The sequence below is a fragment of the Myotis lucifugus genome, unplaced genomic scaffold (assembly GCF_000147115.1).
Source record: "Myotis lucifugus unplaced genomic scaffold, Myoluc2.0 scaffold_276, whole genome shotgun sequence".
Taxonomy (NCBI): Eukaryota; Metazoa; Chordata; class Mammalia; order Chiroptera; family Vespertilionidae; genus Myotis; species Myotis lucifugus.
In genome coordinates this window covers 110,199-124,626 of record NW_005871324.1, presented here as the reverse complement: position 1 = coordinate 124,626, position 14,428 = coordinate 110,199, and the positions used below count along the sequence as shown (strand labels likewise).

Genomic DNA, 14,428 nt, shown 5'->3' with positions numbered 1-14,428 from the left:
AGAGATGTAAATATGTACTTTGTGTAATTTATAGAGCTTATTTAAAACAAAAAACAGCCCTGGCTGGTTTGGCTCAGTGGATAGACCGTCAGCTTTGCAGACTGAAGGGTCCCAGGTTCCATTCCGGTCAAGGGCACATGCCAGGGTTGCGGGCTCAATCCCCAGTAGGAGGCGTGCGGGAGGCAGCCGATCAAATGATTCTCTCTCATTATTGATGTTTCCATCTTTCTCTCCCTCTCCCTTCCTCTCTGAAATCAATAAAAATATATTTAAAAAACAAAACAAAACAAAAACATGGGGATCTTAAAGATAAAATGTGCTATTTAAACGCATTGGCTTACATTAACATCATTTCTGTCTTTTTTCCATAATGACCATGAAAATTAATAATTACTTGTGTTTTATATATATAATACTCTGTTTTTCTATAAAAAGCCACTAATAATACCACTTAAACTAAAAATGTCTGTTTACCAACCATGTATGGGTTCTAAGATCTCATACTTTTCTGCTTATCTAAAATGAGCTTTGGATTGTGGTATCGGAAATTTTCCAATAATAGTCTTCACAAAAGGATTGAAAGTTTACCGATGGCCCTTTAAACCAGAGGTCAGCAAAGTAAATCTGGACCATTGTCCGTTTTTATAAATAAAGTTCTGACTTGGCTGGCGTGGTTGAGTGTCAACCTATGAACCAGGAGGTCACGGTTCAATTCCTGGTCAGGGCACCTGACCAGGTGGTGGGCTCGGTCCCCAGTAGGGGGCGTGCAGGAGGCAGCCGATCAGTGAATCTCATCATTGATGTTTCTCCCTCCTCCCCCCACCCGTCTCTCTCTCTCCCCCTCTCCCTTCCTCTCTGAAATCAATAAAAATATATAAAGTTTATTGGAACATAGCCAAGCCCATTGGTTATTTATTGGCTATAGCTGCTTTAGCCCTGCTACAACAGCAATGTTCAGTAGATGTAGAAAAGACCAGATGCCTCACAAAGCCAAAAATATTTACTACTTGACCATTTATAGAAAAAGTTTGCCGACTCCCAATTTTTCTTTAACATATTTTTATTGATTTCAGAGAGGAAGGGAGAGGGAGGGAGAGAGAGAGAGAGAAACGTCAATGATGAGAGAGAATCATTGATCGGCTGCCTCCTGCTTGCCCCCTACTGGGGATTGAGCCCGCAACCCGGGTATGTTCCCTTGACCAGAATCGAACCCAGGACCCTTCAGCCCACAGGCCAGCACTCTATCCACTGAGCCAAACCAGCTCGGGCCTGACTCCTATTGGAAATTATACTCACTTTATACATTTTGGGAAACTAGTTATTGTTTAATTTTGTAGCCAGGATTTCTTTTGAAATATCTTTCAAGATAAAATTATATTGCAGACCTTTTCCACTGATTTTGAAGTGAATGATTCATTCATTTAAACCCCTGAATCTAGGATTATGTTCTGTTACTACTGGAGAATCTGGTGTGTACAGTAAGTTTATTTTTCTAAGTCTTTTTAATCACCAGGTCACTATTTAAAACATAGGTAGTTGATAAATTGGTCATTTCAGTCAAACTTAAATAGTACTTTATCATCAGTCAGTGACTCTACATAGTTACTTACTAGTATTTACTTATATTTTCTGTCATAGGTAAAATACTGCAATATCTTGTAATATAAAAGGAAGTATTATTACCTAGCGTGATTAAAATGAAATATTTTTAAATTTTCATTTAGTAAAAATTGGGCTACGTCACCCGGATGCTGTGGTGGAAACTAGTTCTTTATCCAGTGTTACTCCTCCCGATGTTTGGTACAAAGCATCCATTTCTGAAGAAACCATTGACAATGGCTGGTTGTCAGCATTACAGCTTGAGGCAATTACATATGCAGCCCAGGTAAGCAATAATATTTTATACAGTATTTATTCTTTATCTTAGTCTGTATAATATAATTGTTTCATTCCAGAGGTAAGTTTTCCTTGCATGTAAAACTTGTGAATGCAATATTTATAGAAATTTTATGTGTTAGGAAATTAAATGGCTAACACGGGTGTAGGAAATTAAATGGCTAACACGGGTGTGCAGAGTGCATTGCTAGTGGAAATGACAAATGCTATACCTTGGAATTCAATGGGAATATGTATTAAAACTGAAAATGCATATATCCTTTGACCAAGCAGTTCCATTGCTGGGAGTCTATCCCATAGAACCACTGGATAAGAACATACATATACGGCTATATGTTGCAGCTTTTTTCTCCAGTAGCTGAAAGTTGTGTAAGTGTTGAAAAGGGCATGGAAGAATTCTCATTAAGTTGTTAATTTTAGTTAACCTGGTGCATGCGAGGGTAGCACGATTGAATGTGTAGTAAATAAAAGGAAAGTATCCATGCCAAGCCAAGCTGTATGTCATTTATATAAACATAGGTCATGTTAATATAACCCTAAAAAATGTATGAAAAACAGATCACCAAAATATCAAAAGGAGTAATTAACCTGCTTTTTTTTTTCTCCCAGCAACATGAAACATTCCTACCTAATGGAGATCGTGCTGGCTTCTTAATAGGTGATGGTGCTGGTGTAGGGAAAGGAAGGACGATAGCAGGAATCATCTATGAAAATTATTTGTTGAGTAGAAAACGAGCATTGTGGTAAGTGCTAAAGACTGGCTGTGGAAACTTTCCTATGTGGATAGTTACTTCTGCATGTGGACAACGGATTTAATGAGTAGGTATATAGTTTTTGAAGGGTTAAGGCCTGGCTTTAATTTCTGAAAACTGGCAGAACGATGGAATTTGTATGTATTTACTTACTATTTATTTATTTTTGTGGCAGGTTCAGTGTTTCTAATGATTTGAAATATGATGCTGAAAGAGATTTGAGGGATATTGGAGCAAAAAACATTTTGGTCCATTCATTAAATAAGGTATGGACGTTTTCTATTCAGTTGGTCATTCACTAAGTATTCACTCACGTGTGATATGGGAATAATAAGTTTCTTCTTCAGAGGGTTGTTGTAAGGATTCAGTGAGTTATTTCACAGGAAACCTAGTGAGTGCTGAGTTTACTTCTGAAAGGGTGCAGTATAATAAAGCTGGACAGATGGTGTGCCCATCATAGCATTTAGGCAATTACTGCGGTTGGAGACTGGTTTAGACCCTTGTGCATCAGTGGACTGTGTACCAGACCTGTGCTCATATTAAGACAGTTCTCAAGTGGAAGAAAATGTGTCTCAGCGTCTAAAGCACAGTCCAGTGTGATTAGAGTCTTAGGTTTTAGCAACTCTTCGTTGTCCTCCAGCTCTGCACCAATTGCTCAGTTACAGGGTGGAGTAGACAGACCTAATTCCTGCACGTCTCTCCCTGTAGCCCTTTGACAATATGTAAACGTGAATCTACCTGCCACACGAGTACCTGGTGGGCTCAGTGTTGTCCTACTCCCCGATGCTTTTCAGGGTGGGCCTTTCTGACTGGATTGATAGGTAAAGTGCTAGGGCTTGAGTGACTACTAACTGTTCAAAACAAAAACATGTAATTGGCACCTAAAATGTTTTTTTATTTCTGAGTCAGTGTAATTGAAGAAGGGCGCATTAACTATTAATTGCAATTCTTGTATTTTCCTCATTACTTAATTACAGTGATTTCTATATAGTAGTAAGTGCACATTAAATATTTGTAGAATGAATATTGTGACTTTTGTAGGAGAGTTTGATTTATAATCTTTTTTTGTGTGATAGACTTTTTTGAGACTTTGAAAACTGTACCCTTGTAGCATAAAGCTGTGTATACATATATGTGTGGGTGTGTGTATGTATATTCATATGTGTAAGGAATTTCATGTGTGCTCTTAGGAAGTCCTTAACTCCCCTGAAGCCCACCGTGGACCACCAGCTTCCTATCAACATGTGGATGGGATTCATGTTTCAGAGAGAAAAGTGCACTTATTAAATTCTTCTCTTTCTTTTTCAGTTTAAGTATGGAAAAATTTCTTCCAAACATAATGGGAGTGTGAAAAAGGGTGTGATTTTTGCCACCTATTCTTCCCTTATTGGTGAGAGTCAGTCCGGCGGTAAATACAAAACAAGGCTAAAACAGCTTCTGCATTGGTGTGGTGATGACTTTGATGGCGTGGTATCCTTTGCAACAAGCGTTTTCATATTTTTTAATGGCACAAAAGTTAATGAAAGGAGGAACATTTGGAAAAGAGGAATCCCGAGATTAAATAAACAAATTGCTGGGACATCAGCTTTAATGATTACCCAGATTCCAGCGGGTCAGAAAGTTGGCTCTGCTTTGTGGAGGAGGCCAGCATCGCAGTCCCTAGTTAGGAAAGTGATTGGAGGTGTGGGAAATGCTGAATACTGTTTCCCTTTGGGGATCCACATGGAATGTCCACATGGTAAAGTACCTGAGAAGACAGGTGACATGGTGCCTCCGTGCCTTCCTGACTGATTTGCTCACAGCTCACCCTCACTGTCTTAAATGGGGACATCAGTATTCCACATGCCGACGAAGTGGGTTACTATTAGAGCTTCCATGGACAGAATCTGACAAAATTATCTGTGTGGTGGACTTACTTGCCGTATGGATCTTTTCCTTCATTCTAATTAATAATTAAGTATCCGGTTAAATTGAATACCAAATTCAGTGGGTGCCTCTGAGACCTGAGGGAGGCGTTGAAGTCAAGGAGAGGCACATAGAGGGCTTCATTGATGTTTGTAATAATGAAAAAGAAAATCTGAACAGATAGGGCAACATGTTAAGATTGGACAAGGCTGGATGATAGGCACGTAGCTGTTATTTTAAAAGTTATTACCCAGGAGCTTGTTAACAACATCCTTTCCGCTAATAATCTTGAATTTTATGCCAGGGCCACCACCCTAGAAATCCTAGATGTTTCCAAAGGAAAATAAAAAGTAACTTCCTGGGAGATCAAAGGCACATGCTACTAATGTGATACATTCCTTAATTCATTCCTTACAGATAGTGTTTGATGAATGTCATAAAGCAAAAAACTTATGTCCTGTTGGTTCTTCAAAACCAACCAAGACAGGCTTAGCAGTCCTAGAGCTTCAGAACAAATTGCCAAAAGCCAGAGTTGTTTATGCTAGTGCCACTGGTGAGTAGCTGTTTATTTAAAAGATAAATGTGGTCTTTTTTCAGCTGTAATATGTTTTATTTTGCTTTTTCAGGTGCTTCTGAACCACGAAACATGGCCTATATGAACCGTCTTGGAATATGGGGTGAAGGAACTCCATTTAGAGAATTCAGTGATTTTATTCAAGCAGTGGAACGGAGGTAATGCAACTGACTGTACACTATTTGCTCTCAGAAGCAGTCTAAAAGATGTGTATTGCTAAAACCTCTCTCCCATATGTTAAAGCCCTACTATATTTAATGATAGTTACTGTGTGTTTTAATTTTATTCAGAGGTGTTGGTGCCATGGAAATAGTTGCTATGGATATGAAGCTTAGAGGAATGTACATTGCTCGACAGCTGAGCTTTACTGGAGTGACCTTCAAAATTGAGGAAGTTCTTCTTTCTCAGAGCTATGTAAAAATGTACAACAAAGCAGTCAAGCTGGTAAGATTTTTTCCCTTAATTCCTAGTATTTTTAATGCACCTGCTAATGTTTCTGTTAGTTTTGTTCAGTGTAATGTGGGTGAGCCCATGAGAGTATATTTCTCCCAGAAAACACAAATCATCAGGTTCTTATTTTCCTAATATTCCAAGCCTTCTCTTTCCTAATTTATTAAAAATAGCCATTTATTTAAGTTGCATGGTTTTAAAAATCACAATGTAACTATTTTCTAAAATACCTTTATCAGTTCATAAGAATTTTGGGACAGGTTTATGTAAGCATCCTAAAAATCCTTTTAAGAGATCCCAAAATTACTGAATATTCTTCATTAAATTAATGTTAAATGATCTTGCCCTTAGCATCATTTTGATTGAAACAGTTATTTTAAAATAATTTGCACTCAAAGTTGAAATACTTAAAATGTTGGTTGTGCATCTTCAGTGGGTCATTGCAAGAGAGCGGTTTCAGCAAGCTGCGGATCTGATTGATGCTGAGCAGCGAATGAAGAAGTCCATGTGGGGTCAGTTCTGGTCTGCTCACCAGAGGTTTTTCAAATACTTGTGCATAGCATCCAAAGTCAAGAGAGTTGTGCAGCTGGCTCGAGAGGAAATTAAGAATGGAAAAGTAAGTTGGAAAACATATTAAGAGATTTCTTCTTTGGAAATGTGTTTCGTTTTTTTTTTTAACCTTTTGGGTGTTGAGGTTTCCTACTTGTAACGCCTGCTCTTTGTAAAGGATAGTAGTAAAAGCAATAATACAGTTAAGACTGTGAAAAAGACTGTGAAAGTTAAGACTTTTAAAATAACAATAGCAACGTGTGGTTATAAAGAATTTAGATAGCTCAAAAAATGTAAAGAATAACCATGACTATAATTTGGCCATCTGTTGATATAACTGCTGATAACATGTGGATATATATTTATTAAGGGTTTTTTTCTTCTTGATGAATATATCTCTACTTAAAGCACAAAGAAATCTGGGGCGGGGCTTCCAGCGTGTCCACTGTTGTATGCTATTTCCTAGCTAAGTTCTTATACGTAGCATCTCTCAAATACATGTAGACTAAGTAAATGAGCACATGTGTACAATAATGGTCATTCTTGTTTGAAATCTTTTATTTTACTAAGTATGTAAAATGTCTTTTAAAACCATGTGCTGCATGTTTTTCTTTATAATCACTATATTTTCTGTTTCTCCAGTGTGTTGTAATTGGCCTGCAGTCTACAGGAGAAGCCAGAACATTAGAAGCCTTGGAAGAGGGCGGGGGAGAGCTGAATGATTTTGTTTCAACGGCCAAGTAATGTTTTTAGTTTTCAGTTTTTACTTAGGTCAGTGATTTTCAACCTTTTTCATCTCATGGCACACATAAACTAATGAAAATTCTATGGCACGCCAAAAAATATATTTTTTGCCAATCTGACCAAAAAAAAGAAAAGGTATAATTTTGATAGATTCATACTGGAGGGCTATTGCTGTGTTGGCTGTTGTCATTTTTTTATTTGACAATCTAAAGGAAAAGGGGTCAGTGCCCCTAAGTTTTAAAAATTGGTATTGGATATTTTAAAAATTATTGCAGCACACTGGTTGAAAATCACTGACTTAGATGAACTTAAATGTTGGCATTTCCTGGAGCTAAAATTTTTGGTTCACCTATATCATCTTAAGTTTTTCTGATCTTAGTTTTTGCAATTCTGTGTGGATCCATACACTATATCTTTTGGAAAACAACAGAAACGCTGAAATGTTAAGCATTTTGACAGTATTATTCCAAGTGTTTGGATGATTACTGAAAGGGCTTGATTTTTGTTTTGCACCTCTTGGAAATGTGACAGCTGGGTCTAGTTTCTGTTTTACTTTCACATTTGTGTATTTCGAATTGCAGTTTCAATAAGTATATAAGCAATAAGTATAGTTTGTCCCAATATAGGAAGCTCTAATAATTGCAAATAGTCATGAGATTGAAAAAGAGTTTTACAAAAATGTTTTGGCGTTGTATTTCAGTTTGTTTGCCTAACCTGCCAGTTCCTACTATGGTAGTAAAATTAGCAAAATGACTTGCCACCATACTATCTCTTGCTTTAGGGGATACATTCAAATGGCTCTTTTTAAAGTAGATATAAACAAAAACCACTTTTAAAAGCAAAACATGCCCCTGTTAATCTGTATTTTTCTGAACTTGGGTGCCTAGTACTGCCCTTTCTAAAATGATAGTCATTAGTCATGTGTGGATATTGAGCAGGTGACTTGGCTAGTCCAAATTAAGTTGTGGTGTAAGTATAAAATACACATCAAGTTTCAAAGACTTCAGATAAAATAACATAAAATAGTTAACTGATTACATGTTGAAGTGATATAATGAGTTAAGTAAAATATATTGTTAAAATTTTACGTTTTCTTTTACTTTTTAATGTAGCTATTGGAAGGTAAAAATTAAGTATTTGGCTCTGCTTGCATTATATTGCAATTGGACAGCCTTGGCCTAGAATATTTAAATTCATTTGAGCTGGATTATCAGTATTTTGTAAGCTTGAACAAAGTATATTAATTATCAATAAAAAAACAAAACAAAAAAAATGGAACCACTCATTGTCACTTTTTCTCTCTCCTACAGAGGAGTGTTGCAGTCACTCATCGAAAAGCACTTCCCTGCTCCAGACAGGAAAAAGCTTTATAGTTTGCTGGGAATCGATTTGACAGCTCCAAGTAACAACAGTTCACCAAGAGACAGTCCTTGTAAAGAAAATAAAATAAAGAAGCGGAAAGGTGTGTGTGTGTGTGTGTATGTCTGGTTTTAATGTTGTTGAAAATAGTATAGATTTGAAGCAGATATACTTTGGGAATTAACTACTTTCATTGAATCAGCAATTGGCTGCATATTTTCAGTGTTGCTCATGTAGTTTCCAGTGCACAAGAAACCCTTTTTAAATCATGGCTTGAACCATTTGAATAGTGCTGTCATGGCCCGGCTAGCGAGGCTCAGTGGTTGAACATTGATCTATGAACCAGGAGGTCACGGTTTGATTGCCGGATAGGGCACATGCCCAGGTTGTGGGCTTGATCCCCGGTGTGGGGCATGGAGGAGGCAGCCGATCAGTGATTCTCTCTCATCATTGATGTTTTTATCTCTTCAACTCCCTTCCTCTCTGAAATCAATAAAAATGTTTTTTTTAAAAATAGTGCTAGCATGGTGTTAAGTACTGGCATCCATATGAAAGCAGGTCTTAGGTTTTCAGTTTTGTAGACAGGAAATTAAGGTCCAGGAAGACTAAGAGGTTAAGGAGTTTTCCCAGGTTCACAACAGCTAGTAGGTGATATATGGGAAGCAGAATCTAAGCCTTTATGTTGTCAAAACTGCACATTTGTGTATTTATAGTCTTATTTAAAGAGGCTTCTGTTAGTTTATTATTTCATTATTGAAATACATGAGCCAATGTTTGTTAGACATTTTCTAGTAATAGAAACATGGGTTTGTGTTAAGTGCTAAGTTGTTTGAGAAGTTACCTTCTCAGGCTCTTTCTCAAGGGTGATTGATGATAACTTACTGTGAAACCTGATGCTGTGAACTCTAAACACAATGCCTGACACTTTAACCTTGTTTCATTCATTCTAAGAAATACATTTTCTAATATGCCTGAAAGTGGCTTGGTTATTATAGTATAATTGGCAGTGTTTTTATTAACTTAGTGTCATGGCATGAAAAGTAATGCTGTTTCAGATATCTTTTCTGAATATTCAGTAACATAATTTAAATCAGCACCTTCTGTGGCTTAAGTACAGTTTTATCAATTGTTTGTACAGTTGAACCTTGAACAACACGGGAGTTAGCAGCAACCCCCAAGTTTTGGGGGAGTGCAACTTTTGACTCCCCCAAAACTTAACTACTAACAGCCTGTTGTTGACTGTAAGCCTTACCGATAACATAGACTGTCAGTTAACATATATTTTTTGTGTTATATTCTGTGCATTATATACTGTATCCTTCTACTAAACTAAGACAGAGAAAAGCAAATGTTATTAAAATCATAAGATTGTAAAAATGACACTTTTGTACTTATTGAAAAAAATCAGCACATAAGTGGACTTATGCAGTTCAAACCCATGCTGTCAATGGTCAGCTGTATTCCAGCAAGTCTTTTTTTTATATATATATATCTTTATTGATTTCAGAAAGGAAGAGTGAGGGAGGGAGAGAGAGAAACATCAATCATAAGAGAAAATCACAGATCGGCTGCCTCCCACACACCCCCCTACAAGGGATCGAACCCGCAACCCAGGCATGTGCCCTTGACCGGAATTGAACCTGTGATTCTTCAGTCCGCAGGCCGACACTCTATCCATTGAGCCAAACCGGCTAGGGCTTTAATATTTTTTTTTAAGTATTCTGTGAAACTATGATTATTTAGGCATCTTCTCTCAACCTGATAAACAAATTGTGACAGCGCCAGAGATTCTGTTTTATCTCTGTTCTGATTTTATTTGAAACTTGTACCCTTGAAGGCAGTCTTGAGTTTTTAATTATGTATCTAATTTTTTCTTAAGAATAAATTAGATACATAATTGAACATAACCTAATTTCTATGTTAGTCCAAAAGGTTAGCGCTTTTTTGTAAATTTTATTTGTTCTTACATATTTACGTAAATGCTCCCCTTCTACCGGTCTCATTCGAATTAACTCATGAACTAAATGTGATTTCCTGGATTTTGAGAACAGTGTGTTTGGCTGACTGTCTTTTCCGCGGTTTGAGGGTAGGTGAAGAAATAACTCGAGAAGCCAAAAAAGCACGGAAAGTGGGTGGCCTCACCGGGAGCAGCTCTGACGACAGTGGGAGCGAATCCGATGCCTCCGATAACGAGGAGAGTGACTATGCGAGCTCCAAGAACCTGAGTTCTGGAGATGATGACGACTTCAACCCGTTTAGAGATGAGTCCAGTGAGGACGATGAGGATGGTGAGTTCGTCAGTGTGTTAAATGGAAGCTGAGGGGTCATTATTTTTGGTTATTTGACGTGGGATATTGTAGTAACACCTTTTATCCTCTGTGAAGTAAACACAAGACACAGATTCTAGTCTTTGCTTGGTGGAGAGCTCCTAGACTGTCTTCTGGAGGGTTAGCTTACTTATGTGAGATGATCTCAGTTTTGTGCAGTTATTTTAACCTCAAACCATGGACTTGTGTGTGGATGTACTGGACACTGTAGTTGGCAACTGTTTACAAGTTATCAGTTAATAGTACAAAAAAGCTCAATGGTTCTGTCCTTTGAAGATTCCCACTTGTTTTAACAAATGATTTGACACCTATCTTTTCTTTCAGATCCTTGGTTAATCAGAAAAGACCACAAGAAAAACAAAGATAAAAAAAGAAAGAAAAGTATAGATCCAGATTCTATTCAAAGTGCCTTATTAGCATCAGGTCTTGGATCAAAACGACCTAGTTTTTCATCCACACCAGTTATTTCACCTGCTCCTAACAGTGCACCAGGTATCCATGTGAAAGCTTGCTTTGTGAAATGTACTTTTAATTTAAACAAATATTTAAACTCTGTACTGATTTTTAACAAATGTACTTTATCTAGCTAACAGCAACACCAACAGCAACAGCAGCCTTATAACAAGTCAGGATGCCGTGGAAAGGGCCCAGCAAATGAAGAAAGACCTACTTGATAAACTAGAAAAATTAGCTGAAGACCTCCCTCCTAATACCCTGGATGAGCTGATTGATGAACTTGGCGGCCCTGAGAATGTTGCTGAGGTATATAGGATTTGAGCAGGGCTGTGTCTCTCCTTGGTAATTTTTTGCCGCCTTTAAAACCCTGTAGAATGAGTGATATTTTGGGTATCATCACATGATCTGTCTAGTTTCCTCTCAGATCTTAGGGCCCTTGTTCTTTCTCTGTCCTCATCCCAAGCTCGTAGTGTCTGCGTGTCTGCCCTGAGACACTCAACTCTGTCCCTGCGCTGAAGGCAGCCTCTGATCATTGCCACATGCCTGTTATCTCCACTGGAATCTGAACTTTTCAAAACCAGGGGCTCTGTTGCAATGTTTCTCCCACAGCGCCTGGTGCAGCACAGGCCGTGCAATACATGTTGGCTCATCATCCCTTTTGCCTCGCACCAGGTTTCTCCAGTGAAGGAGTCCTGGGTCTGAATCAGGCACCTTAATTCTAAGTGGCAGTTTGTAAGTGGCATGGTTTGTTTGGCTTTGCAGATGACGGGCCGCAAGGGGAGGGTCGTAAGCAATGATGATGGAAGCATATCTTATGAGTCAAGATCTGAACTTGATGTCCCTGTGGAAATATTAAATATCACAGAAAAACAAAGGTTTATGGATGGAGATAAGGTATGTTTTTCTGGGATGCTTTCTTCTTTTCCTTTCTTTTGGGGGATGCTTTTCAGTGACAAGAATACTGTCCATATAGTTAGACATTTAGATTAATCTTTAGAAGGTTTTTTTCTTTTAATATGAATTGTCCCTGTTTAATGTTGTTTTCCTATATTTTTTAGTAATTGCACACAATCAATGAACATTCACATGTTTTATATATATTTTTAAAGTATTTTTAAATTGATTTCAGAGAGGAAGGGAGAGGGAGAGAGAAATAGAAACATCAATGATAAGGAATCATCGAAGGGCTGCCTCCTATATGCCCCCTATTGGGGATCAAGCCCACAACCTGGGCATGTGCCCTGACCGGGAATTGAACTGTGACCTGGTTCATAGGTCGTTGATCAACCACTGAGCCACACTGGCATGTTCTCAACTTTAAGGATATTTTCTGGACCTTGTTCACATTACTACTACCTACCACACTTAGCTTCAAGAGAGACTGGGAAATGTAATCATTCTGGGCCTCCATGAACCCAGCTAAGATTGGGGGTTCTCTAATTTAGGAAGAGGAGAGTGGGTATTGATGGATCCCCAGTAATCTACCTAAGGACTTTATTTATACTTCACTGCTGGTCTTTGTGCAAAGATTACCTTTTTTTCTCTTACATTTGATACAGAATATTGCTATCATCTCGGAAGCTGCCAGCTCAGGTATTTCATTACAAGCAGATCGGAGAGCCAAGAATCAACGACGGCGAGTGCACATGACTTTGGAGTTGCCCTGGAGTGCAGACAGAGCCATTCAGCAGTTTGGTAAGGTCCCGCATGCATTTCACTCAGCATACGGCAGATCCACTGGGGAAATGTGTACATGTCAGTCTGTATTTATTGTCAGACATCTTAAACTCCACATACATGTAGATTTTGGAGGTGTTGTGTGTAGCATGTACCTTAAAATAGGGAGTGCATCATGAATTCATACCTGTTTTACTTATTTAATATTTTTTCTTTCATGCCTGTTTTAAAAGATGTAAAAGATCTGCAGTGGGACTTGATGGGGTTTGTGGCATTCTGTCCCAGAACAGGGCTTGTCAGGAGTGTCTTCATTACAGACCCTTGGGTTGATCAGGGCCTGTCAGAGCAGCTGCTGCTCACGTCCTTTTCAACCCTACAGCCTTCTCTCGGGGCACATCGCTCCTCCCCTCCTTCCATCTTCACGTCCCTGGGACCCGGTGATTATAAACCAGAATTTGGGCATAATCCATAGCAGCTGTTCATCAGCAACATTGTGGTTAACCAAACTGGGGTAGCAATAGTAATATATTTAGCATTTAACAGTTTTATGTTTTTCCTCTTGTTTCATGGTTTCTGGATCCCACCTTAGTGTTAAATGTTAGGAATAGATCTCAGAATTATCTGTTTCTAGTGAACACACTCTGATTTTTTTTTTTAATGTGGTTACAGGACGAACTCATAGATCAAACCAAGTTACAGCTCCTGAATATGTCTTTCTAATTTCTGAATTGGCGGGAGAACAAAGATTTGCATCTATTGTTGCTAAAAGACTTGAGAGTTTGGTAAGTTTTGGAGTTGTATAGATGTGTGTAAAGGCTGGTGTATGTTACCTGTCTGATTGGAAATTTTATGCTTTGATAGGGGGCACTTACACATGGTGACAGAAGAGCAACAGAATCCAGAGATTTGAGCAGGTTCAACTTTGACAATAAGGTACATTTCAGATTTCCATCTCTGATGCTTGCAGTAGTGTGCTGGTTCGTGGAAGTGGGGGCTGTTGAAAACCTAGCAATTCCACCTCTCCGGGTTTTGCTGGAAAATCATGGTTTCCCATAGACAGAAAGACAAGATTTCACACGTCGGTGAGATCTTCAGTGACCAACTCTGCAATATAGTTATCTTTTTATTCCTATTGGAAGTAGGAATATAACACATGTTTGTGAATGAATGAGGTGTGAGTTCCCAGAAGTTCTTGATTGACTGTCTGCTATGTGCAGAGGTGTGAAGTAGGCATTAGGCAGTACAGAATATGTACAAAGATAATTTGTTCCTGCTGTTTTTGATTCTGTGATACAATTATAATTTTTATAGTATTGACTTGGTCATGTGATTGAAGAGTACCCAAATGTTAAAACTGGTTTGTTTGTTTGTTTTATTGCAGTATGGAAGAAATGCATTAGAAATTGTCATGAAGTCCATTGTAAACCTAGATTCTCCTATGGTATCACCGCCTCCAGATTACCCTGGAGAATTCTTTAAAGGTAACTTTAAAAAAAAAATATTTTATTGATTTTTTTACAGAGAGGAAGGGAGAGGGATAGAGAGTTAGAAACATCGATGAGAGAGAAACACCGATCAGCTGCCTCCTGCACACTCCCTACTGGGTATGTGCCCGCAACCAAGGTACATGCCCTTGACTGGAATTGAACCTGGGACCCTTGAATCCGCAGGCCGACGCTCAATCCATTGAGCCAAACCGGTTAGGGCTAAAGGTAACTTTTAAGAATAATCATAACAAA

General features: G+C 38.3%; 1 protein-coding gene across 1 annotated transcript in view; it reads left to right on the top strand.

Moving 5' to 3' along the window:
• Window positions 1-14,428, top strand: part of SBNO1 (strawberry notch homolog 1) — a 50,409-nt gene that overhangs the window by 18,588 nt on the left and 17,393 nt on the right. The window contains 18 exon segments of the mRNA XM_023763204.1: window positions 1,725-1,885; window positions 2,506-2,639; window positions 2,824-2,914; window positions 3,957-4,118; window positions 4,971-5,106; window positions 5,180-5,285; window positions 5,418-5,571; window positions 6,011-6,193; window positions 6,769-6,866; window positions 8,181-8,332; window positions 10,320-10,517; window positions 10,881-11,048; window positions 11,143-11,318; window positions 11,775-11,906; window positions 12,572-12,707; window positions 13,359-13,471; window positions 13,551-13,622; window positions 14,071-14,170. Coding sequence (XP_023618972.1) covers window positions 1,725-1,885; window positions 2,506-2,639; window positions 2,824-2,914; window positions 3,957-4,118; window positions 4,971-5,106; window positions 5,180-5,285; window positions 5,418-5,571; window positions 6,011-6,193; window positions 6,769-6,866; window positions 8,181-8,332; window positions 10,320-10,517; window positions 10,881-11,048; window positions 11,143-11,318; window positions 11,775-11,906; window positions 12,572-12,707; window positions 13,359-13,471; window positions 13,551-13,622; window positions 14,071-14,170 — 2,472 coding nt within the window.